General features: G+C 34.5%; 1 protein-coding gene across 5 annotated transcripts in view; it reads left to right on the forward strand.

The window, feature by feature from the left end:
- The window catches only part of TCERG1 (transcription elongation regulator 1), a 64,842-nt gene that overhangs the window by 11,739 nt on the left and 28,464 nt on the right, over positions 1-24,639 (forward strand). For 2 of the 5 annotated variants that reach the window (XR_001145663.1, XM_012727863.1), the window contains exons 5-15: positions 3,499-3,741; positions 7,853-7,915; positions 8,986-9,186; positions 9,885-9,997; positions 10,751-10,839; positions 18,752-18,912; positions 19,992-20,048; positions 20,237-20,303; positions 21,322-21,372; positions 22,764-22,899; positions 23,703-23,792. Coding sequence is in view for 4 of the 5 variants with exons in the window: in XM_012727863.1 (XP_012583317.1) it covers positions 3,499-3,741; positions 7,853-7,915; positions 8,986-9,186; positions 9,885-9,997; positions 10,751-10,839; positions 18,752-18,912; positions 19,992-20,048; positions 20,237-20,303; positions 21,322-21,372; positions 22,764-22,899; positions 23,703-23,792 (1,271 nt within the window). In the remaining variant the exon portion in view is untranslated. The remainder of the gene's footprint in view (positions 1-3,498; positions 3,742-7,852; positions 7,916-8,985; positions 9,187-9,884; positions 9,998-10,750; positions 10,840-18,751; positions 18,913-19,991; positions 20,049-20,236; positions 20,304-21,321; positions 21,373-22,763; positions 22,900-23,702; positions 23,793-24,639) is intronic. The other 3 variants (XM_004686851.2, XM_012727864.1, XM_004686852.2) reach the window with 3 other exon arrangements.

The raw sequence follows: 24,639 nt of genomic DNA on the forward strand, positions 1-24,639 counted from the left end.
AATCTTCTGCAAGATTTTTGAGGGCTAATTTTTTGGGTAGTATTGAAACCAGGACACTTTTTAGGAACTTTTCAATTACTTTGTGTAGAGGTGGGTAGCTTCTAGAATGACATGCAGGTAGATGAGATGAGTTGAGATAGAAGCAGTTAGAAAGGGAAGAATTTTCAGTTATAAAGATTATAACATGGGCCCAAAGATTAGATCTTTTCTAAAAAAGATGAGGTGATTGGTAATAGATTTCAGGGATGGAATGAGGAGAGTAAGATTTGTTAATGCACTTTGTTAATATTTATACTGCTCTTTCTACTGCTCATTGTTTTATTTTGGTATGTGTATGTTACTAGTTAACTTTGCACTCTGAGATTGAGCCTCTAAACATTTTTGGATAATGATTTTCTTGATTTGATTATTTGTTATGATACTAGCATAAAGATACATAGTTACCCCTAATGGGAGATTATAATTTGAGTTATTTTACCTATATAACAGATGAGAATAAGGAAAAATGATCTCCCCCAACCCCCAAGCTTTAGGGACTTGGGGATTATTTGTGTATGTGACTATATTACCCTATGAGGAATGAGAGGAATTTGATTGTAGTCGAATCAAATTTAGTTTTATTGATAAAAGAAATAACTGGAGTAAGGCATGTGATGGAGGTAGTTTTTTTAAAGGTCCTGCTTGTCATTCTTTAGACATCTTTGGGAAGATTTAATAGGAAGATGGAAATGATGTTTTACCAGTATGTTTTCTTTTGTAATTGAAAGGTGATTCTGATTTGGATGTATAATAGTGTTACCAGCTACCTGGGGTTTCTTTGCCTTTTTATAGTGTTGCTTAGGCAGAAGACTGCCATTTTTTATAGACTCCCAACTTTGGTAGTATTGGGAGAAGGGAGTTATAATAGTGCAGTTTTGTGTGGAGGGGTCCCTGTTGCTATTTTATTCCATGCTTGCTTATAAGGGAGTGCTTTGTTTGGTTTTAAAGACGTGGGGTAGCTAAATACTTTTACTGTTTTATGTGTGTTTTATTTCTAGCTGTATTAGTCTGTCAGTAGGCCTGTAGCTGTCTTGTGATTATCAAATTCAAATGCTAATTTAGAAATCTTAATTTATCAGTTTTTGCAATGCCCTTTAGTTCTTGAAAAACCTCTATTCTATGAACAGAATAACAAAATCATTCTTACAGCTTTTAAGCATCAGTTTTGATGTTTTTTTTTTTTTTTTTGGGAGTATTCCTGATGTGTTTTTATTTCACTTGATTCATTGTCACAAAGTATTGGTCATACTCCAGTCTTAATATTTCTTCATGTGTTAGAATCTTTCTTTTGTAGTTAGGATCTGAAAATGGGTTAGGAAATGTTGAGGTCTAGTGTTCCACTAGTTATTTTAGTAAATTAAGTTAGTAAGAATTTACTAATTTTGAAGTCCTAGCTATCATTCTCCTAGCTAGCCACTTAATTTCATGGCCTTTCTCGCTTCCCTCTCATGACTCATGGGCCCTAGTCAGATTCCCCTCAGCAAGTAGAGGAATGGAAAGAGTGGACAGTTTTTGCCATCTACATTGTTGTTCCTTTCTGCTTGAAACTGGATGCCTTTGTAACTATCTTTTTGACTGTAGTACTTTGTGCCTTAATTTTAGTTAATATCTAAATACTGTTACCATACTATTTTTAAAATGCAGCTAAACTACAGTATAAACCTGTGGGTATATATATGGGACCAGAATTTAAGATAGTCATACTTTAATCCCACTTGAGCATAAGTTCATTTTATCCTATGCAAGTTTGTGAAAAATGATGATGAAATACTGCTTCTCAGGGAAGCTGGGAAGAATAATTAGGTCTGTTGATGGCCTTCACAATAGATTACAAATGCTAAGTGGTATGTGTATGGGACTGGGCAAATGTTGCATGTAATTTGTATTTTTCACACTGTTACAAAATTATATTAATATGATACTGTACCCTAAGGCTAGGTCTATGCTAGACCAACAGTTCATTCCTGGGCCCCTGAAGATACTTGTTTGGCCCTGCTGTCTATTTAGCCAAGGTGAGTCCCTCATTAATGAGTATGAAATTGCTCACATCTTCCCAGCCTAAGTGAGTTTCATTATTAGGAGCTGAAAGAAGATACTGGCAATTTGTATTGTCAGTTGGATTTTTGGGCGGTTTGTAGTAATGGTGTGCTTTCCTTATGACAAAATTTGAATAAAGATTGGGAAAACAATTTGTTTTAATAATTAAAATCTTTCTGGAGTCCAGTGCAGCTAGAGTTTTAACTTTTTTTAAACATCAAAAAAGATGACGTATTTGTTGCCAGTGAAAAACCAAAATTAAATTTGCTGAGAAACTAGATAATGAATATGTCACAAAGATGTTTTATGATGTTTGACAAATGATACTTTTACAAAAGTATGAAATCTGAATTTCATTCAATTTTTTAGGTCAATTTGAATTTAAATGTGATTGATAGAGTTGAAATGTTTTATTTTTATACTTAAAATTAATATATCAGCAGAACCAATTTTCACATTTTCCTGGTCTCTCACACTGAATATCTGTGTTTTCTCTCTCTAACTTTTTAATTTTGAAATCGAGACATTCAAGTTGTTTGGACTTCCTTTGTGCATATCCAGCCAGTCATTAGTTATTTGCACATTTTTTTCTCTCTGTTCTTTGGACAATTCCCAGATAGGTTGAGGTTGATTTTCCTACCTCTCTTCTTTTTTTTTTTTTAAATGCATCTGTCAGGTAAATGCATAAATTGAGCACTGATTATTATTGCTCATTCATATAGAAACCGTCATTTGCCTTCCCCTTGGTCTTTTTTCATTCACAAAGGTCTGCAAACAAATATGTGAATGTATTCTTACAGGAAATTCAAACTTTAGTGAAGCATATAAAGTAAAATGTCAGAGGCATACACAAAATGTAACAATATTGGTGTTCATTTTTCCAGACCATTTCTTTGTATTTACATAAGTTTCCCCCTTTCCTCACCTAGAAAAGTGCAAACTCCTTAGCTTCCATTCTGTGCCTGTTGCCTGTCTTTCCAGCCGCAACTCACTGTTGATATGCCTAGTGTTTTATAATTTGATTGCTTGCCTTCAGTTGTCTATACAGTTCCTTATTCTCTACTCTGCTTTTTATGCACTTTTCCTACCACTTGCTTATCTCCCATTTCCTCATTGTCTTTGTTGAAATTCTGATTTTTGAAGGTCTATCATCACAGGTTCTACCATAAAATTTTCTGTACCCTTTCATGGTGAGAAATGGTCTTGGGTCCTGTACTTTTATCCCATTTCACTTTGTGGTTCTTGTTATTTTTTATAGATGGTTCAACTGACTTAATTTCAGGCTTCTTAAAGACAGAGAGCTTTTTAGAAATTTCTTGCAGTGCATGGAAGGGGCCCTTAAATACTTGTAAGTGGATGATGAATGATTAGAAGAAACTGTTTTATGAAGGAGTGATGACTATTTTTGTTTTCTTTTCTCAGCACCCACAACACAAGATCAGACCCCAAGTTCTGCTGTTTCAGTTGCCACGCCTACAGTTAGTGTTTCAGCTCCTGCTCCTACAGCTACGCCTGTACAGACTGGTCCCCAGCCACACCCCCAGACGTTACCTCCTGCTGTTCCTCATTCAGTACCTCAGCCTGCAGCAGCTATACCTGCTTTTCCACCAGTAATGGTACCTCCATTTCGTGTTCCCCTTCCTGGCATGCCAATTCCACTTCCAGGTAAACCAATAAATTGAAATACTCTTTCCAGCTATGTTTTCATATTGTCAGTTAGTTTGTTCTCATGTGTCTGTTGCATTTGAAATTTGCCTTGAATCTCACCTGTTTGGAGTGTTTTTTGAAAGATTCATGGCTAACTGCAGTATTTTCTCTTCAGTTTTGGTAAATGTCCTTTTTGTTGTTGTTTACATGTCTTAAAATTAGTGCCACATTTAAAGTTACACTCATTTTGGATAATAGCCTAAATGAATTAAAAATGATTTTTTCATGAATATGTTCTAAATGCAATATTTTTTAAGGGATCGAGTCTATGAAATCAAGAATCACAGGCTCATATTATGTAGCACAAATTGAGTTATTATATCCAATACACTGTTCTAAGCACTTTACATGTAATGACTATTTAATTTTCACAATCATCCTATGAGGTAGGTGCATAGACAAGTTAATAACTTGCCATGGCCACATAGTGCGTAGTATGGGAATTTAAACCTCCTGATTCAAGTGCCATACTTTTATTAACCCTGTTACACTGGAAAGAAAAATTTGCACCACTTAACTACAAAAAGTTCACTGAAAACACAAACCAGAGGTTTCCCTGTAACAACTGGGAAATAAGTATAAAGCACATCATTTAAAGCTTGAATATTGGTGAATTCATGTGTTCTGTTGTTCATAAGGGAAGCCATTATGGCTAGAGAAAGAATTACAAGATTGTGGAATAGAATTTTAAATAATTATAAAGTAATTTATTATTTAATGTAGGGACTAATAATGATAGGGTTGAGGTCCTAATTGGAATGACATGCTGCTGTGATAAAACACATTTAATCTTTAATCTATGATCTGTCCTTCTACCATTGTGGTTGAAAATATTGATTCCTTAGAGAGGGCATGTTCACAGGGCTGGTTTGTAGCGAAGATACACTGTAGATCTACTATACTGTAGGCCTTATGTCTCTATTTCTCATCCCTCGCACTGTTACTGCCACATTACTAGTTTTTCTGTAAGAATAGGATCATAATGTAGCTGTTTCTTAGATTTGCACACCTTATGATTATCACTATAGCTTTCATTTTCTTTTTTGCTCACGCCACTTTGAAAAGAACACCTTCAGATAATATACCTTATTTTAGCAAGAAAGAAAATAAAAGTTTCAAGAATTGGATAGAAATTCCTTCTACATGGTGTTGAGATAAGCGTTAGCTAATTAAATGCCCAGTATATCATTAAGAAACTCAAATAAATTATAAGTAAGAAAGTCCAAACTGTTCGCTCATCTAGGGTTACTCTTTTCTAAAGTCAGGTGGCTGGATACTCTCATCTTGGGATATACTTTCTAGGAAACGAAGTGATAAATGGGTACTAATTGACTTTCTTGCAGTCTTGGTTGCTTTATAGCCCAGATCCTAGATTCGGAGTGATCCAAAGGAGTTGGAGTAGTTAGTTCTGTAGAGAGATGATTGAGAGAGCAAGATAACATTATAGTAAACATCATGGATATTTGAAAAACTATCATCTAAAGGAACTTTTGTTCTAGAAGTTCTTTATTCAACTAAGGAGTGAAAGGTACTGAGTAGCAAAATGCATTTGTATAGAAAGAGGAATTCTGTGCATTAAAATTCCTTCAGTTATAGTTACTTTTTGATGTCATGGTCTTTGATTCAGACCCCATCATTAAACATTTTAGAAAAGAGGTAGGTAGTTACCATTTAGTTACTAAATGAGGTGGGACTTGCAAAGCTTGTCAATAAAAGGCACTTAATAGATGGCAGCCACTAAAGACATTTTGTAGGTCAATCAGAAGAGAACTTGAATTACATAGTCTGTAAAATTTTGTCCTTGATAGCAAGTTTCTTTGGAGTGGGGAGTTAGTTTTATAGAAAGTAATAGCAACATTTGTTTATTATGTAGTAGACATCTTTTATATCAATGTTCACTGATTTCTCCTTTTAATTTAGTCTTCCAAGGAACTTTAGTGAAAAAAAAAAAAGAAAAGTTGACTTGTTTCTGTCTCCCACAATTTTTGGTTTATGTATAATGAGTTATCCCTCTCTCTTTGTCTCTGTCTGTTCTTCTTTATTTCAGTTTGGTAAGAAGGGGAACAGGAAGGATCTAGGTGTAATTTTTCTTGGAGTCTTGAGAAATCTATTGGAAATAGTTATGTACAATTCTAGTGAGGATGATTAGGACAGAATATGGAAGATGAAGGGTAAGGTGGAGAATTGAGGATAGCAAATTAGGTTAGGATAATGGCATTTCTACTTCTAGATAAATTTCTACTTCTAAATAAGAGTATATAATCTTATTTGGAATTCTAAGAAACCCATTGTTGGTGACATCAGGTTTATCCAAAACAATCCAAAATTTCCTAGTTTTCTAGGAAATATATATTTTGAGGGTAGAATTGTAGGAAAATTGAACCCTGCTCTTCTAATGATGTTAAAATTTTAGATGTATGAGCCTTCATAATAAACATGTTATCTCCTTCAGGATATCTTAGGAGTTTATCTTTTTAGCATAAAAAAACATGATCTTTCAGTATGGTCTATATACAAATATAAGAATTCTGTGTTAGTTGGTCCAGTTGATATTTAACAATGGCATTTAAGCTTGAATACAAGTTTTATTTTCTTCTATTTAAGCTGTCTATTAAAGTTACTTATTGGGTGATGGTTTTGGAGAACAACCTTTGAGAATAAAGTTCATAGTCTTGAGCTTTGAATTTCTGGTGGAGATTTAATTGATTCAGTTGTCCTGCAGATGGCAGTGTTTATACTAATATAAACCTAATGTATTCTGCAGTTTTCTTAACCAAATGAATTTTCTATGACTTAACCACTAGGAGACTAAACTGTACATACAACTACATGGCATACTGTTATGATCCACTGCTTTTATTTTACTTTCAGAGTTAATAGAAAGTTTAGCTTTAATATTCATTATTTAAAATGGCAATTAAGAAATTAAAGGCATTTAAAAAAATTGGAGTATTTTTGTGTGTGTGCGTGTGAACATACAGGTACATAATTTACAAACCCAGGAGTTTAATTTTTATGTCTGATAGAAGTGTCTTGTACTAATTTTTCTGGGAAAAATAGCTTTATTATTGAACATTTTTATTGGCACTGAACTAGGTTTTGTGTTTTCAGCAGAAATTAGTAAAAAATAATATTTAATTCCCCTACTCTTTTTTTTGGCTTTCAGTCTTATCCTTTAAAACAAATTTAAATTCCTCTTAATTAATTTTGTTCTCCTCAATCAGCCTTCGTTTCCCAGCTTTTCTTTTCATCCCTTTTTTCTCATCACCATAGGGCATCCAGATGAGTCTTTAGTCTTCTGCCGAATGTATATGATTTTCATTCTTTAATAAAAAGTGCTATTCCTTTAGCTGGCTTAAATAAAAGAGTTTTCTGAAACAATCAGCCCGTGTTATCATTTGTGATATTAAAGGGGCTGTTTTCCTCTAACATTGCAAGCCCGGGGCATTCTGTAGAGCACACTAAAAATGACCATTTTGTCATGATTTGATTACTGTCCTCCTCTTCATCTTTGCCCTTTCTTTTAATAAAAATATCACTTGCAGGAGATGATTTGGATCCATGGTATACCTTATTTTCATTCTTAAGCAATCCTCTTTGCCCCATCTTACTCTTTTTCTACTTTAGTGTTCTGCTCCATACCTCAGCTTCTGTATGTCGTTCCCTCTTAGCAGCAGCAGACAGAAAGTGTCTTGTCAGTGGCATGCTGCATCTGCCTTTCAGTGGTGTCTAAGCAACAGCAGCATGGGTTTGATGTCCTGTGGGAAAAGTTCCACATGACAACTTATGTATATGTAATGAAGGGGCTTTCCTTTGTTGAATTTAAACTCTTGAGACTCCTTCATAATATTGTCAGAACTGGTTTGATAAAAAGGTAATTCATGCTGTAATTTAGAATTAGTTCTGTTTGGATTGGCACCACTTCCAAAGAGAAATTTTACTCCATTCTTGGTCCTTTTCGTTGGAAATAGCACTCTAAATTGTAGTGGTAAATTATTCCCCTGAATCCCAGTGGTAGCTGACATACAATGGCAGCTTTCCAACGTATGCTTGCTTATCCATTTTACAGGTGTAGCAATGATGCAAATAGTCAGCTGCCCGTATGTAAAGACAGTCGCTACCACCAAGACCGGTAATTTTTAAAACCATCTTAGTTTGTTTTGTCTGTAAGTTGGCATGGTAGTGAATGTTGTTGTTTATCCTTTTATTTATTTATTTTTGCCCAAGTGAGTGGATTTTTTTATATTTTTCTTTTCAATGAGCAGTATAAATGCAGTTGTCATATTTGGCCAACACTTAATTTTCCCAATTGCCTGTAGTATTAGCTTCTTTGGTTCACAAAAAGCAAATAAGGTCAGATCACTTTATATCTTAATTTTTGTAATAAGTGTAAACAACTTCATTCTCATATTCATAACATTTAATTTTGTTTTTGATGTGTTTTTAAGTTAAATATAAAAAAATCATTTCCATGTGTAAAGTGATGTGATTATGCTTGCATGCTAGTGAATATATGTGTGTGAATATTTGTGTGTATAGTATAAATTTACTTTTTAAAGTTTTGGGAGATACCCCACACTTAAGAGTTTGAGGGTCTTTTTTTTTCCCCTTTCAATTTTGATTTATATGTCCCTAATTGTATAATCAACTTACTTAAATGTTGTAGGAAATATATAGATTGTCTTTTAAAAAATAGAAGAAACTTTGCTTTCTTTTAGGAAGAGTTAACTGAGAAGGCGGGGATACAGGAATATCTTTTTATCACTTAATATGTTAGAGTAGATTTGATAAACTCAGTTATTACTTTAAAACTGAGAGTTATATTCATATTCTCATAGAACTAGAAAATAAGTTTGGCCTCAAAATTTGCTTACTGGATTTCGTTAGAATTTAAGAAATTATCTTACATAAAAGTATTTATTAAGTAGAGAACATAACATTTTAAGTAATTTTTATGTTAAGTTTCCATTGTGGGTATGGCCCAAATTTTTAAGGTACTTCTTGGGTTGAGTTTTTGAGTTTGACTGAATTTAGTCACTAGACTTAAAACAGGGAGATAGATTTAAATAATTAAACCTACGGGATATTTTTTATTCCAACTCATTTATTAATATTTAAGAGAAAGATTTAGCCTGGACTTTAAAGTTTGGTTTGTATAACAATTTGGTACTTTGCTCTGACTTTTTATTCTTCTTTTTTTAGGTGTATTGCCAGGAATGGCTCCTCCTATCGTACCCATGATACATCCCCAGGTTGCTATTACAGCTTCACCTGCTACTTTAGCTGGAGCAACAGCAGTTTCTGAGTGGACTGAATATAAAACAGCAGATGGGAAGACTTATTATTATAATAATAGAACATTAGAATCAACCTGGGAAAAACCCCACGAGCTAAAGGAAAAAGGTAGAGTTGTTTTCATGACTTAGTGGGAAGATATTGCACATGAAATGCTATCTGAAATTCAGAGTTACTGCCCTTTTAACATGTTTGAGGGATATTCTGATTACACAGTTGTTGGATTATTTCTACTGGATTGGTAAATTGAAAACAATAAAAGTGTTTTAAAAGTCATTTCTACTTACACATGTTTTTTTTTTTTTTCCATCTGGAGAGATTAAATTTTTCATGTATACATAAGTATTTATTACAACTATTGTCAGGAATTGTGTAATTATTCTATTTGATTATTGTTATCCTGGGATCTGTGTTACTGATCAGCAAAGAATGTTCATGTTGTCTGTCTCTTTTGGCCTTGGAATTTTGGATAAATCAGACTTAATTTTTCTGTATTACAAAAAGTTCTTTCATTAAGTGTCTTGGTATCTATATATCTCAGCAACAGTGAATGATTGTTACAAATGATGTGAATAAACTGAGAGACTATGTTCCTCTGAAGTCAGGAATTCCCTAGTAATGGTTTCCCAATTGGTATAGCAAGGTATTTGAAGTATATTCATTATATTCAAGTTTATGATATTACAGAGGAGAATATTTTATCTTTGTGGTTAATAATCAAACGGAATATCTTAACTGAACAGTCTCAGAGTTCTTGGAAAATTGCATCAAATTCGTTGAGTGACAATATTTTAACTTATTAATAGAAAAATTAGAGGAGAAGATTAAAGAGCCAATTAAAGAACCTTCTGAAGAACCTCTGCCAATGGAGACAGAAGAGGAGGATCCTAAAGAAGAGCCACTGAAGGAGATGAAGGAGGTAAAGGGCCATGAGCCGCTTACCTGGGAGCAAGTATTGATTGTTGGGTACAGTTGACCTATAACTGAAACTGTATATTTGGTAGAATTTTAGATAAGTGCTACTCATCTGAGTTTTTAGGAGCCTTTGAAGTTTCCAATCATGTTTTTCTTTGACATTGTCATTAAATTACTGCCCATGCTAAATTTAGGCCCCTGGAAAGTGAGGGCCTTACACCAGAGTTTAGAGCCGATTGCAGCCTCTTGACTGGCAGACTGGCATAAGTTAAAATTACAAGTATAGCTTAGTATTTGGGGAATGCTCATTATATATTATCTGTCCTCGACTGATGTGTCCATGGCATGGATTGATTTCTATAAAACATTGAAAGAACTTTGCTTTTTGGCAGCCTCCTTTATTCACTGAGGGCTGACGGTATTCATTTTTTACTAGTAAGAAAGCAATAAAACAAAAAGAGAAACAACCTTAAATGAAGTAGTCTTTAATCTTCGGTGTCATAGTTTCTTTTTTTTTTTTTTTCTAACCAGATGGTTAGTGAGTCTGGCACCATCTGCTGCTGCTGGGTTCTGTATGGTAAAATTTGACTCTGGCTCGGGGACAAGGATCTAAAAATTTCTTTGAAATTCCCATTCAACAATCTTCTTCCTGTGCTAGCAATGGGCCTTGTTTTGGTTGTACTTTCAGATACCTGTGATTTTGGAATATCAGGTATAGTTTGTGGTATTAATTTAACAGTAGTGATATTTCCCACAGGAACCCAAAGAAGAGGAAATGACGGAAGAAGAAAAGGCCGCCCAGAAGGCGAAGCCCGTAGCAACTACGCCTATTCCTGGTACTCCATGGTATGTGCTTGGCTTAGTTTGGTTTCCTGATTGACTGATTTAGCCATACTTGGTCATTGCATGATTTATCCTTTACAAAAAAGTACTTTAAAGAAGTATATATCAATACATGTTTTTATCTACTGAATACTTTGGTGCTTACTCATTGTAACCGGATCATTCAGAACCAGAACTTAGTTGTCATAATGTCTGCCTCCCTTCTTGGGACTCTGCATTATTTATTGCTCACAGTTACAGACTTCAACCACTGTGAGATCCTGAATCTACTTTTTATTTTGTGATTTTTTTTTAAACTTGTTTTTATATGTGCTTCTATCTGCATAACTCGTTATGTTTATGGAGCTATGTAAGATCATGTTTGTTCGTCTAGAGGTTGGATGGCCTGCTTTTTCTCTTTTCTTTTTTTGGGTTTCCCTTTCCTTTCTTCACATCAATGCTTCCTCTCTTGTAGCAGTTTTGACTCATAAAAAAAAATACATGTACAGTCAACACAATGCAATGTTTTTTAAGTCTTGTAACCTGTAGATTTCCCTCCAGATTGTTTGCCTTGCTTTTGTTAATGAAAAATAAAATGCTTGATTCCCACAGTCTAGGTTTTATTACTGTATCATCGAAGCACATTTAATGGAGTCTACCATTCCTAAATTTCCTACAAATTAGCATGCAGCTACAGAGATATGATCCAGTTCACTAAGACCTTTTTTTGGCAAGATGAGTTCATAAGTGATGGTGTGCCTTCCCCTCAGGAAGCATGCAGTTTTTTTGTGACTTTAACCTTCTTTGCTGATTATTATGGCCCAACTCAGGTTTTCAACCAGTTGTTTTCCCTCACCCCTTCACCCCCAGTGGATGTATGGCAATATCTGGAGATGTTTTTGGTTAATTTGAGATGTAATAGCATCTGATGGAAAAAGCCAGGAATGCTCACAAACAGCATCCTACAAACAGCTGACAGATGAGCTCCCTACAAGGTTTAATTTTCTGGACCAAAGTGTCAGTGGTGCTGAAGTTTTAAAACCTAGTGCTGATCCATAAATCGTTAAAGGTTGAAAGTGGTGAAAATGTACTCCTATCATTTTTTACATAATAACTGGAATGGAGATACTTCACAACATTGATTATTCAGAGGATTATTATATAGGAAAGGATTTATTGTTTTTAGAATGAGTTGGCTTGAATATTGCAGTGTAAAGATTAAAATTTTTTTATGTTTCTTTTTCACGTACTATCCTTATTGATGTTCAATTTTTTGCTTTTTTTCTATGACAGGGTGTTCTAGTTTATCTTGTATATTTTGGATCTCAGACCTAGATTCAGGCATTGCTCCAACAGCCCTGATTTCTTTTTGTGGGAAGTGGCATTTTTAGTCCACTGTGTGGGATCTAGGATAGGGCTAGTTAGCTGTTACTACTGTAAATTAGTCATTATTTTAGACTGCGTTGGTAGACACAGATGGAAGATATATGACATTTAAAGATTTGTCATGATTTCTCTTGCAACTCAGATGTATATGATTTTTTTTTTATACTGAACCTCATCAGTAACATCATCATTAGCTCCTTTCCTGTTGAAAATCTTGTTCCCTAGTGATAGCAACACAGTCATTTCTTTTCTCACACATAAGTTGTAAAATGCTGTCACTAACAGTGTGGTTACTAAAGGTAGCTTAAACTTTTTTTTCAGGCTATATTATTATAGGAGATATATTCAATTATTGGCCTTTGAAATAGCTATTTTGTACATTGCTGTTCCACTGACTTGATGCATAAGCTCATTTAAAAAGATAATTACTTAAAATATTTACTTGGTTCTGGATCAGAGTTGTCAGAACCATCTGCATGAAGAGACCACATCCTACATTGTGGTTTCTCTGATTGAGTATTGGACATGAAAATCCATTGCCAGCTCTGAACTCCCCCAGTCTGAGCTTTGGAAGTCTCATTCATTTTCAGACTTGGGTCTGTCCTTAAATAATTGAAATTTTCTTTTGGAATTTGCTTAATTGTCTTCATAATTTCTGGAATATTTTAATTTACAGGTCAGATCTCTTGGGATTATTATTCTCCAAACCTTTTACTTTTTCTCTTACAATTTGTATCCATAGTTTTGTGAACTGTTTTGTGACTCCTTATTGATATTTCAACTGTTAAAAATGATAAAAGTTATGTGCTTTATTCTCTTTAAAAGTTGTTTGAAAATCATGTTTTCAACTTCTGGCTAATTTCCTTCAGACTGCTGAGTTGCCTCTGGTTTTCCTCTGTTGCCTTATTGGGCCTGGATCCTGGCACTGAGTCGAGGAGAGGGGTGCCCCTTTACTGGCAAGGCTTCTTCATGAAGCTTCTCAATGTTCATCCAGCTGGAGTCTAGATGCTCCCGTGTAGGGTTAGTGTACTCCTTCAAAACAGCCATCTATCCTTGACTGTTGTGTTTTTTTTCTTAATTTTCTTTCAAACACTGTCACAGCTTCAACTTGCAAAGAATGACTTGTGTGCAAAACTGTCAAAGCTACAGTGTCAAAGGCGCTCAGGCTTAAAAGTGTTAGAGGGCCCTCTGGTGGCGCAGCGGGTTGAAACACAGCCCTGAGACGCTAAAGCCACTTCAGCATGAGTTTGATCCCTGCCCTGGAGGTGACCACTTGTTGTAGCAGACCTCTCCTGACCTGCTCGCTGCTCCCCTTAGCGGTGGTGCACTTCGTCAGGTGGTGCACTTCGTCAGGTGGTGCACTTCGTCAGTCGGCCTGTCCTGCTCCCCACTCTGTCTCTGGTGAATCCTCTCACCGCCCCTGCACCTCTGGCCTGTATCCTAGTTCTGGATGCATAAATAAATAATTCTTAAAAAAATATGTTAGAGATCTGTTACCTGATCCATGGACAAAATTTAAAAAGTGATGAAAATATAAATAGCTGCTCCCAGTAACTTCTTCAGATTTTATCTTCTTCTGAAGTCAATTAATGGACTGCTTCATTCTTAGAAGCCTCATCAAAATTCTCCACAAGGTCTGGGACTTCATCACCATCACCCTCCAGCAGCAAGTGGTACTTTTTCTTGTCTCCTAAAACTAGTCATACTACCTGCACTAAGCTTGCTTAATATGCTGGACAGTATTCTGTGAGCTGCTTTGTTTCACCTTGGCTGACATGTTACATGAAGGTGTTTCCTGCCAGAGATGCTTAAGCTTTCGGATTGTTAAAGTGGATCACTGTTCCTTGATAGCAGAACTGAAGATTTCTCACATGCTGTAGTTGTTTATGAGCCACTTTCTGCAGACAGTACCTTTTCCATCAAACTGTGTTTGGCCTGCAGTTTAGTGAGTTTCTCCTGGGTTCCTTCATCTTGGAGCCCAAAAGCAGCCACAAGGGAAGTAGGGCAGGTGCTCTTGCAGAGCAGCTGAGATTAGGTGCACCTACATTGTTGTGTATTTTTCTTAGGTCTCTTGCTTTCTTATTCCTTCACTGGCCCAGAGAGGAACCCTGCACATACTCTCTTTGTTGTAACTCTGTGTTTGCTCCCTGGCCAGGGAGCTGACCCACATGGCGCAGCAGACCTCTCCTATTTTGGCCGCTGCTCCCCTCAGCAGTGTACTTCGTCAGTCGGCCTGTTCTGCTCCCCACTCTGTCTCTGGTGAATCTTCTCACTGCCCTTGCACCTCTGGCCTGTACCCCAGTTCTGTGTGCATAAATAAAGAAATCATTAAAAAAAAAAAGTTGCAGTTACCAATATGCCTCTTCCTTGAGTACTTATCATAGATGTTATTAGCACAGGGTAGTTATGTGACACAAAAAATTCTTTGCCCAAAGTTTTTTAGTTAATTCTTAAGTATTGTTAGAACTTGTCACTCAACATTTACTACTAGTACTGTTAGCATAATATTAGCATGCTTAATGTTTTGAAGCCAGAATAGCACCTCCATCTTAAATTTGGTTTCTTTTATTATAGCTCATACAGTGTTTCAAATACAGGCTTCAGTTTTTTTTCCCTATAAAGTTAAACACCTAATGAGATGCTTTATGTGTCTCAGGACGGTTGTAATGCAAATTCTTGAAGAGAATTGTGCATTGAATGGTTGAATGAAATATATAATACTTTCCTCCCCAAACTCTCTTTTTAAAATTCATGTAAAGAGAAGTGAAAAGAGAAGCATTTTGTAATCTCTAGGGTCATTAAGCCTTAGTTTTCTTATTCCTTCATAAGAAAAGGTATTTGGTTCACTTTCTTAAACATTTTTGGTTTAGTAGTGTATAATAGTTTTTAATTATGTTTTTGAGGTACAGCTGCATATATTAAGAGTTTCATGTTCAAAATAAGCATTTCTAGCACCTCCCCCCCAAATTTCTTTGAATTCTTTTGTAATCTATCTCCATCTGTCCCCATCCTACAAGGATCTCCCTGCTTTTTATTTTATAGCTTACTTAGCATTTCCTAGAATTTTATATCAGGAAGCATGTATTACGTGTTTTTTTTTTTTTTTTTTAGATTACAGCAGCTTTATTGAGATACTTCACACCCCTATTCATCTTCCGTTTTTTTAAAAAATTATTAGTGTATTTTTGTGCAATTTTCCATCTCAGTTGCAACCCCCTTGAGTTTCCCATCACCAAATCATCCATGTTTGGTCAGTCTTTTTTAAAAAAAAAAATACTATTGAGAGAAAACACATACTGTAGCGTACTCATTTGAAGTATACAGTGTAATGATTTCTGTATAGCTCCAGAATTGTACAACATTCACTATAGTCATTTTTTAGAACATTTTCATTATCCTCAAAGAAACCCCCATTCTTACAGTCATTTCTCAACTCCCTTGGCCTTAGTCAACTGCTAGTCTACTTTCTGTCTATATTTGTTTGTTCTGGACATTCCATGGAGATGGAGTCTTATGATAATGTGGTCTTTTGTAATTGTCTTGGTAATTTCTTTCACTTTGACAGTGGTTGCCTGTACTGATAAATTCTTACCTATATCAGTATTCTGATCAATGTATACCAATATATTGTTGTTTTGGCCACTTGGAGTGCTGAGCAGGCTGCCTATCTTTGAATATGCCACCATTTATTTATCCATTGTGTTGCTGCTGCTGGTTGTTTGGGTTGTTTCCAGCCTTAGATCATCTACTCTTAAATATTTGCCTACTTGTTAAAAAAACAAACAAACAAAATAGAACAGCTTTAAAATTTTTTTGTTTGTTTTTTGCAAATAAAACTGCTATGAACATTTTTGTCCAGTTCTTTGTGTGGGCTTACCTTGGGTTAATAACTGTTTCCTGAATAGATTGATTATTTAGTATATATGCTCAGAAGTCTTAAGAAGTTGCCCAGTTGCTTTCTAGAGCAGTCCTAGCATTTTGAATTCCCACTAGCAGAGTGTAAGAATCCCAATTGCTTACCATTCTTTTTAACATTAGGTATGCTCAGTTTTGGAGGATTCTAATGGATGGCTTATTTTATGTTTCCCTGATGCATAGTTGTTGTTTATTCATTATAAAGTCTCTTCACATCTTCTGTCTACATCATGGGTTGGGTTGTTTTTCATGTATTGAGGTGTATGAGTTCTTTGAAATATTCTGAATGCAGGAGTCTTTTGTCTCATTTATTTCTGTGAATATTTTTCCATTGGTCTGTGCTTTGCTTTCTCACGTTTATGGCATTCTTTGATAGAACAAAAGTTTTTAGTTTAGGTTCAGTTTGTCAGTTTTTTCTTTTTCTAAATTTTTCCCATTTTATAAATAGCAGTTTTATTCTAATTCAGAGTAATCATATACAATAAAATGATTAGCTTAGAAACCTTAAAGCTTTGTTCACAAACCACTTAACCTTTTGTTGAGTTGAGTTTTACAGATGACGCATATTTTGTATTTGTGTGTGTGCATTTAAAAGAAACTTTCCCCAAGGTTGTAAAGGTTTTCCCCATATTTTTTTCCAGATTGACTTTCTTACAGGTAGGTCAGTGATCAGTTATGAGTTGATTTGTTTTTTAGATGGTATGAAATAAGAGCCATGTTCATGCCTTTGCCATGTGGATTGAGAAAAGTTTCCTTTTTCTGTTAATTTCACTAGTACCTTTGGCAAAAATCACTGGTGAGAGTCTTTTTCTAGACTCTGTTTTTCTCTCTCGATTTATATGTCTGTGTGCCAATCCCAGATTGTCTCGATTACTAAAATTTTATAAGATTTGAAATCAGGTAGGGTTAATATTTAACTAACTTGGTTTATATACAGTGTGTGTATTTACATGTAAATTTTGGACTCAGTATGTCACTTGAAAAAAAAAGACCTGGAAATTTGATTGAGATTGTATTGAATATAGATAATTAAGGAAATTTCATGTCTTAATAATACTGTCTTTCATTTTGTGAACATGCTTTATCTGTTTATTTAGGTCTTAAATATGTGTCACTAATGGCCATGTATTGCTGAATTTAGTCCTAGGTATTATTATTTTTGATGTTAAAGCAAATTTGTTTTTAAACTGTATTTTTTAGTTGGTTGCTCTTTAGGAAAGTAGAATTATTTTTGTTTATTTATAATCTAAAACCTTGCTGGATTCATGTGTTGTAATTTTGTAGAATCGCTGGGATTTTCTTTACATATTCTGCAGTAGAGTGCTTTTATTTTTGATTCTCTGATTTTTAATGCCTTTTATTCCTTTTTCTCTCCTTATTGCTAGGATTGTCAATGCAGTACTAAATAGAAAGGAAGCATCTTCATTCCTTGTTCCTTGGAGCAGATGGAGACAGTATATCATCAGATATAATATTAGCTATAGGCTAATTATGTTTTTGACCATCATGTCTTTACCTTTTTTTCTGCGCCAGTATCCTTTCCTTCTGGAACTTCAGTGATGTGTACATTAGGCATTTGACAGTTTCATAAGTTTTAAGACTATTCATTCTTTATTTCCTTCTCTGATCTTCAGATGGGATCTCTGTCCTCTACTTTGGTTCGTTGTTTTCCTCTGTTATCTACATTCTGCTCCAGTCCAGTACATGAAATTTAATTTTACTGTAGTTTTCATTTCTAAAACTTATCTTTTAAAAATCTCAGTGTTTCCATTTTCTATTTTTCTGCTGGCGAACTCCTGTCTTCATTCACTTCAAGTTTTATTTTTTAATTTAAGTTATAATTACTGTTTTAATTTCAACATCTAGGTCACCTTGGACTTGGCAATTGGCGGTTGACTTTATTACCTGACCAAAAAGACCCAGCTTGTATTGGAATTTTCCCTGCCCTGTGGCTGCCACTTCACCACTCTCTGGCTTTCAGCTACCTTTAGGACAGAGGCACTGGGAGGAAAATGGGAAATTGATACCCTTGAAGTTTCTCTAAATTTTGACACTTTCTCATGTTTCTCTTTATTTTTTTAAGAACACAGATTCCTCATACTTTTTTCTATTTTTTTGAGCTTCTGGTTGTAATGAACAGGAACAGTGGGCTCTGGTGGACCACACTGCCGTAGCATAATTGGTACTTGGTCTTTGTTTTGCACCACTTGTAGTCAGAAATTAAAGACTTCATACAAGGTTGCATCTGAGTGTGTAACTTTAGTTTGTTGAATACTGTATAGTAGGCATGATGCTATGGTTTGATGTTTAGCTTTAGAACTGTTTTAACAGCATATTTTTGTTGCCATGAAATTCATTTGTAAGAGGTTACAATACTCAAATTGAGTGAGCCAGATCAAATTCTTCAACTGTCTAAACTGATCATGAATGGCCTTATTTTTCCTGGTTTTCTCACATATATTAAATTGCTGTTTAACCGTGCCAGTCGTTCCTGCTCTAAAACCATGCTTAGTTCTCTATAAATAGCTATTAGTAATATAAATGTGTCCTTCCCTACCACCATATCTGCTATGGCATGGAAAGAACTAATATATGTTCCACAGTGTAAGAAAATGATGTTTTAATCTATTCTTAGGTGTGTTGTTTGGACTGGTGATGAACGGGTCTTCTTTTATAATCCGACCACTCGACTTTCTATGTGGGACCGACCTGATGATCTGATTGGAAGGGCGGATGTTGACAAAATTATTCAAGAACCCCCTCATAAAAAAGGAATGGAAGAAATGAAGAAGCTAAGTAAGTTTTAAATGAGTAGTTAGCCTCTAATTTTAATATATTTTTAATATTTTAATAGAAAATGTGAAGTCACTTTGTAAAACTATGTTTTCAAGGAACATAAGAAATTTGAAAAATGGAAAATAGGCTTATACTAGCTTAAGATAGAAATATAAGAAATAGAGAATTTGGTAAAAGGTGAAAGATTTATATACTTTGAAGAGAAATCAGAGTATGGAGAAATAGATAATTTGGATAAAACTTTTTTCATATAAGGTTCCTTGTTTCTATCAAGATTTCTTGTATAAGAGATGTTGGATGCTTGTTTCATGATTATTAATAATAAAACATTCCTCAGTGAGTACTTCAACACCTTTGTAACCAGTAGTACATTTTTTGAACTAATGAAAACTGTATAGAATATCTCAAAAGTATTTTGTGGTTTATGAAAGTTTCATTAAATATCAACAAACAAAATTTTGTAATAGTGAAAAATAAAATGAAATTGAAGATAAGCCTTAATCCTGAGACTTTAAAGACATTTCTTTTAGTTTACTTCATGTTTAGACACTTTTGCAATGTATATAAAACCCACAAATGTTTGTGCACAATTTTTATTGCTTTTGTGTTGATGCTCTTATAGACTGCTCCATAGAAGCATGCAAAATGAATCATTTAATATTTCAAATGAAGCAGGTCCTAATTCTTCTTTTAAAATAACTGAGAAATCTCTGGGTTGCATACATCATGTTCTAACATTTTTTGCTTATAAATAATTTCCAAATCAGTGAAACTTTGCCTATTCTGTTACTAAAGATTGGCATAATCTGATTTATAGTTTTGATAATGGTAGTATTTTATCACTATAGTTTTGAGTTATACCAAGAAATTATGTGATTTCAGAAATATACATATGGTATAAATACTTCAAATGATATGAAAATTTAATGTAAAGGCTAGATTAATAGAGGAGCTGTTTCCTTAGTGTTTTAAAAGGAATGTTATGAGATAGTTTATATAACCAGTAATTTTTAAAAAGAAAATGTTGTTTTAGGTGTACATGTAACTACCAATAATGATACTTGAAATGTTTTTGCCAGGACACCCGACCCCGACAATGCTGTCCATCCAAAAGTGGCAATTCTCTATGAATGCAAGTGAGTCCCTACCTGCAAATTAGCGACTTCTTTCCTTTTCTTTCTTCTTTTTTTTTTTTTGCGATTTCCTTTTAATACTATAAAAGCAAATGTTCTGGTAGTAATTGGCAGAAGGATTCATGCCTAAATATCTCAACTATTGCTTGCTTTTTTATTCTGACAAAATTTAATTAGGTTTTTTCTTACAGTTAAAGAAGAACATGACTTAATGGAAGAGCTTAATGAAGATGAACCTGTTAAAGCCAAAAAACGGAAGTAAGTAATACTGATAGTTTATGTGGTTCAGGTAGACTTTACATTTTAAAAATTGGTTAGGTCCCATTCAGCTCGTGAATAAGACAGGTAATGTGTATGATGTTAGGAGACAGAGTCGTCATTGTTCTCTTAGACCTTACATTAGAATGCTTTAGAATGAAAATGATATCCCTTGTGTTGCTGGATTTGCAAAAGATTAGGTTATTTACATGTGTATTATGAAGCCAGATGACATTTGATGAATTAGTTGATAAATTGTTTTTAGACATTCATTAGACCTGAATTTTATGAAAAATAGATCTTCCTAATACAGACTCCAGCAGAAACTATGCTAGAATTTACATACACAGAATTATATTTTATGTATGTGTATCTTTGCTAGCCCCGGAATCTGTAGTTATTACTAGGGAATCAATGATCTGAGAAAAAGAGGCTGCTGTAAGTAGAAGTAGAGTTGGATAAAAATCAGGATATTGCTAATTATGGAGGGTGGAAGGGTGGGATAGAAGGTGTTTGTGTGTGGGTGGGGGAGGAATGGGACCATTATTTAGCAGCAAAAAGGAAAGCTTGAAGAAATTATTAGGGCCTGGTTGATCATAGTCCTTACCTGAAAAGGACAGATTGAATGCAGCCAAATTATGGCAGACAAATCAGTAATACCATCCCTAGTGAGGGTGGTATTTTTTTTAAACTTCTTTATTGGCACCAACATTAAAGAAATTAAGATACTAAAAAGTTATTCATAATCGACCACAGTAACAATAGCTGTTTTCATTTTTGAAGTTGACTTTTTAGTTCTTGATGAAATGTTTTTTTTATTAATTGTAATCAGCTGATTTTGTGTTCTTTAAAAAAATGAAACTAGAATAAGACAATTGTTTTTGTAATTATAAATGACTGTATTCATTCTGTTTATGTACCATAATTTTGGATGTTCCTACAATGTTAAACTTTTAGGTTGTTTTTAATTGTTTGTTCTTATAGACAACTCTGTAAGGTTTTTAACTGCTTTTATCAGGAGAATGTCAAAGAAGTCCTTTATGTGGATTGCCCGAGCTTCTCTATTTAGGTACAAAGCTAAAAGCCTATTTTTTTCTGGCTTAGTTTTTCTTTATTTCTTTTATTGAGATAGATAGTGATAGTTTGTATTGTGACATTTTCATTTAGTATAATTCTGTAAAGGTTATTTGTTTTCATTAGTTATATTTCTTGGATGTCTCTTAACTCTAACTACTTAAATAGTTCTTAAATAAATTATTTTAAGAGGGTATATTGTTTGGCAATTTGCTTTTTACCTGTTTGTTTTGTGCATATCGTAGGTCACAGACTATCTCGCTAAGTTCCTGCAGGTCACCGACTATGTCTTCTGTTTCTTTTGTTTCATCCCTAAGTTACTAATTGCTCTCACGTACCATACTTATGGGTTAGCCTTAGTTCCATTTAAATTCCTGGGCTACCTTCACTTTCTTATAATGGCATGTTTTTGAATTTCCTGATACCATGTTCCTAATTCCCTTAAGTTTATGTAGGGAATATGAATCAATTTTATTTTTACACTTAGCAGATCATATTTAAGAACAGAGATCTGCTCAAATATTATGACATTGCTTACTTTTTTTTTAAATTTTTCATGTGAACGAGCCTTCTTCATAACGCCTATGTTTGAGAGATGACTCGATTTCATGTTTCCAATCTCACTTACGTACCATACAGCAAGCAGCAGGGTTGCCCTTAGCCCTGAGGTGCATTTTTGGAGGAACAAGAAGTAGTTTAGGCACTGATGAACAGTTAAAATTCCACCTAACTACTCCTGGGCCTATGTTGCTCTCTGGGACCTGTCCTTCAACTTAAATCTCAACTTATCACCCAGAAAGTGAGTAAAAAAAATGTCAGGTAGGTAAGGTATATATCTCACATACCATTTGGCCTAGTTTGCAGATATTTTAATTTTATTTTCACAGTAACTATTTGAGATTAATAAGACTTATACCAATTTTTACTGGAGTTTTGAAAATATCCTACGCGTTTATAATGTAAAAACATTTTGGAAATAACTGATTTTCCACTGTCATTTGAAGAACTAAAAATTAAGTTCTGTGCTATTTGATTCTAACACAGAGTTTTCATGCAATGTTAGATAAGTTTTTTTGAGAGCTAGGTAGTTCATTTTGTGTGTAACTAGTGCCAAGGAGAGAGAGCACATTAAAGGTATATTTTCTCCTAACAATGTAGCCATTGTAACATTTGAAGCTCATTGTAACTTTATATTATTACTATCACTGTCATTATATAATGAAATTTGCTTATCCCTTTAGAGTTCAATTAAAACCCTCAGTATAATCTGTTTTTGCCAAAAATATGCTGCTCAGTAGTGAGTCTTGAATATTCCATTGATTTTAAGAATTAAGTAAGATTCCTTGTTATTTTGTCAGTTGATGCCTGCTATTTTATTTTTTATAGGAGAGACGATAATAAAGACATTGATTCAGAGAAAGAAGCTGCCATGGAAGCTGAAATTAAAGCTGCCCGCGAAAGGGCCATTGTCCCTCTGGAGGCCCGAATGAAGCAGTTCAAGGACATGCTGCTAGAGAGAGGGGTCAGAAAACAATCTTTGGGGGAGATATTTCTGTTTTGTATAAGTAATATAAATATGTCTTGCTAAAAGGTCAAATCTAAGGTTAGTGCTCATGTTGTGGGGGGGGATAAGGGAAGCCTATCAAATAACTGTAGTCTTTTCAGCCTTTTTCTTGGCTATTCATGTTTTAACTAAATGCTATTTTACTATTCTTTTAAGTACAAATAACATTTAACATTTATTGGGTCATTAAATTTTGGTGAGTAATTTAAGACGAGTATTAACATTACAGAATGGCGGACTACTCGGGATAGGTAAGGTATATACAATTCTTTAATATCTTCAGAATGACTTGATTAAAGGAGAACTGGTACTTTATGATATTACTATTAATGAAGTTTAATAGAGAAGACATTTCAACCTCTTGGTCATATTCACAGATTAATTTGAATAAATAAAATTGTTCAGTTTTAAATCACATTGTTCACAAGATTGGAGTAAGCATGAGAAATCAAAATGCAAATCTTCAAGGCTTTTTCTGATGTAGTGATTTTTTAAATGTCACACAGTAGTGTTTATTTTAATGAGTAATTAAGTGTGTGTTATTTCACTATACTATAGAAATGTTCAGAGCCAATTAGTGTGGAAATTTGCTGTTGCTAGCCTCCCACTGCTTGTCATTTATTAATGATGGAAACTTCAGTATGGTTTTTATAATGTCTGTCTTTTAAGCAGATGTCCTGTAGATTTCAAGCAAAATTATATGACCTTTATGTTTTTACAGCAAACTTAATTATGAGGCAATATATTTTTTTATTTTAAAGGTGTCTGCTTTTTCAACATGGGAGAAGGAGTTACACAAGATAGTTTTTGATCCTCGGTACTTACTTCTCAATCCTAAAGAGAGAAAACAGGTAAGAGAAAAACATTATTTAAGATAAGTGTATCTCTTGCCAGTGTAACTTTGACTGTAAGGATTACAGTGCCCTATTTTTTCCCCAGTAGTGCTACTTTTTTTTTTTTTTTTAAAGATTTATTTATTTGTACATACAGAACTGGGGTACAGGCCAGAGGCTCAGGGACGGTGAGAGGCTTCACCAGAGACAGAGTGGGGAACAGAACAGGCAGATCGACGAAGTACACTGCTGAGGGGAGCAGCGGGTGGGCCAGGAGAGGTCTGCCACGCCATGTGGTCTCCTCCGGGGCAGGCGGGATTCGAACTCATGCGGAAGTGGCTTTAGCTTCTTAGTGCAGTGCTTTAACCTGCTGCGCCACCAGGGAGGGCCAGTAGTGCTACTTTTAAAACATTCGTGTGTCTTTACAACTCATTCATCCCATGTGGATGTTTCTACTTCAAGTACTTGCATATTTTTGCCCTTACAGAAGGACTTACACCTCATGAGTGTTTTGTCCTTATGCCTTAACACATACTGAGGTTATAGCTAAGAAAGTTTTTTTTTAAAAAAAATATATAATAATTTATTTTCACATCATTTTGTACTTTTTTTTTTTAATCTCAATTGTAATCCCTGTGAGTTTCCCTTTACCAAGTCACCCATATGACATCACCTTAGTCCAGTGCACTTCACTCTCCCCCCCACTGCTTTTGATCCCATTCCCCACTCCACCCCAGTAAAATATCTGGTATATGGCTGTTCATTATTCTTACTATTTTCTCACCTGGTCCATTATACTCCTGCTATTAGCGAAACCATCTGGTATTTTTCTTTTTCTTTCTGGCTTATCTCACTAAGCATGATC

This window comes from Condylura cristata, unplaced genomic scaffold, assembly GCF_000260355.1.
Source record: "Condylura cristata isolate star-nosed mole 26May11 unplaced genomic scaffold, ConCri1.0 scaffold00021, whole genome shotgun sequence".
NCBI lineage: Eukaryota > Metazoa > Chordata > Mammalia > Eulipotyphla > Talpidae > Condylura > Condylura cristata.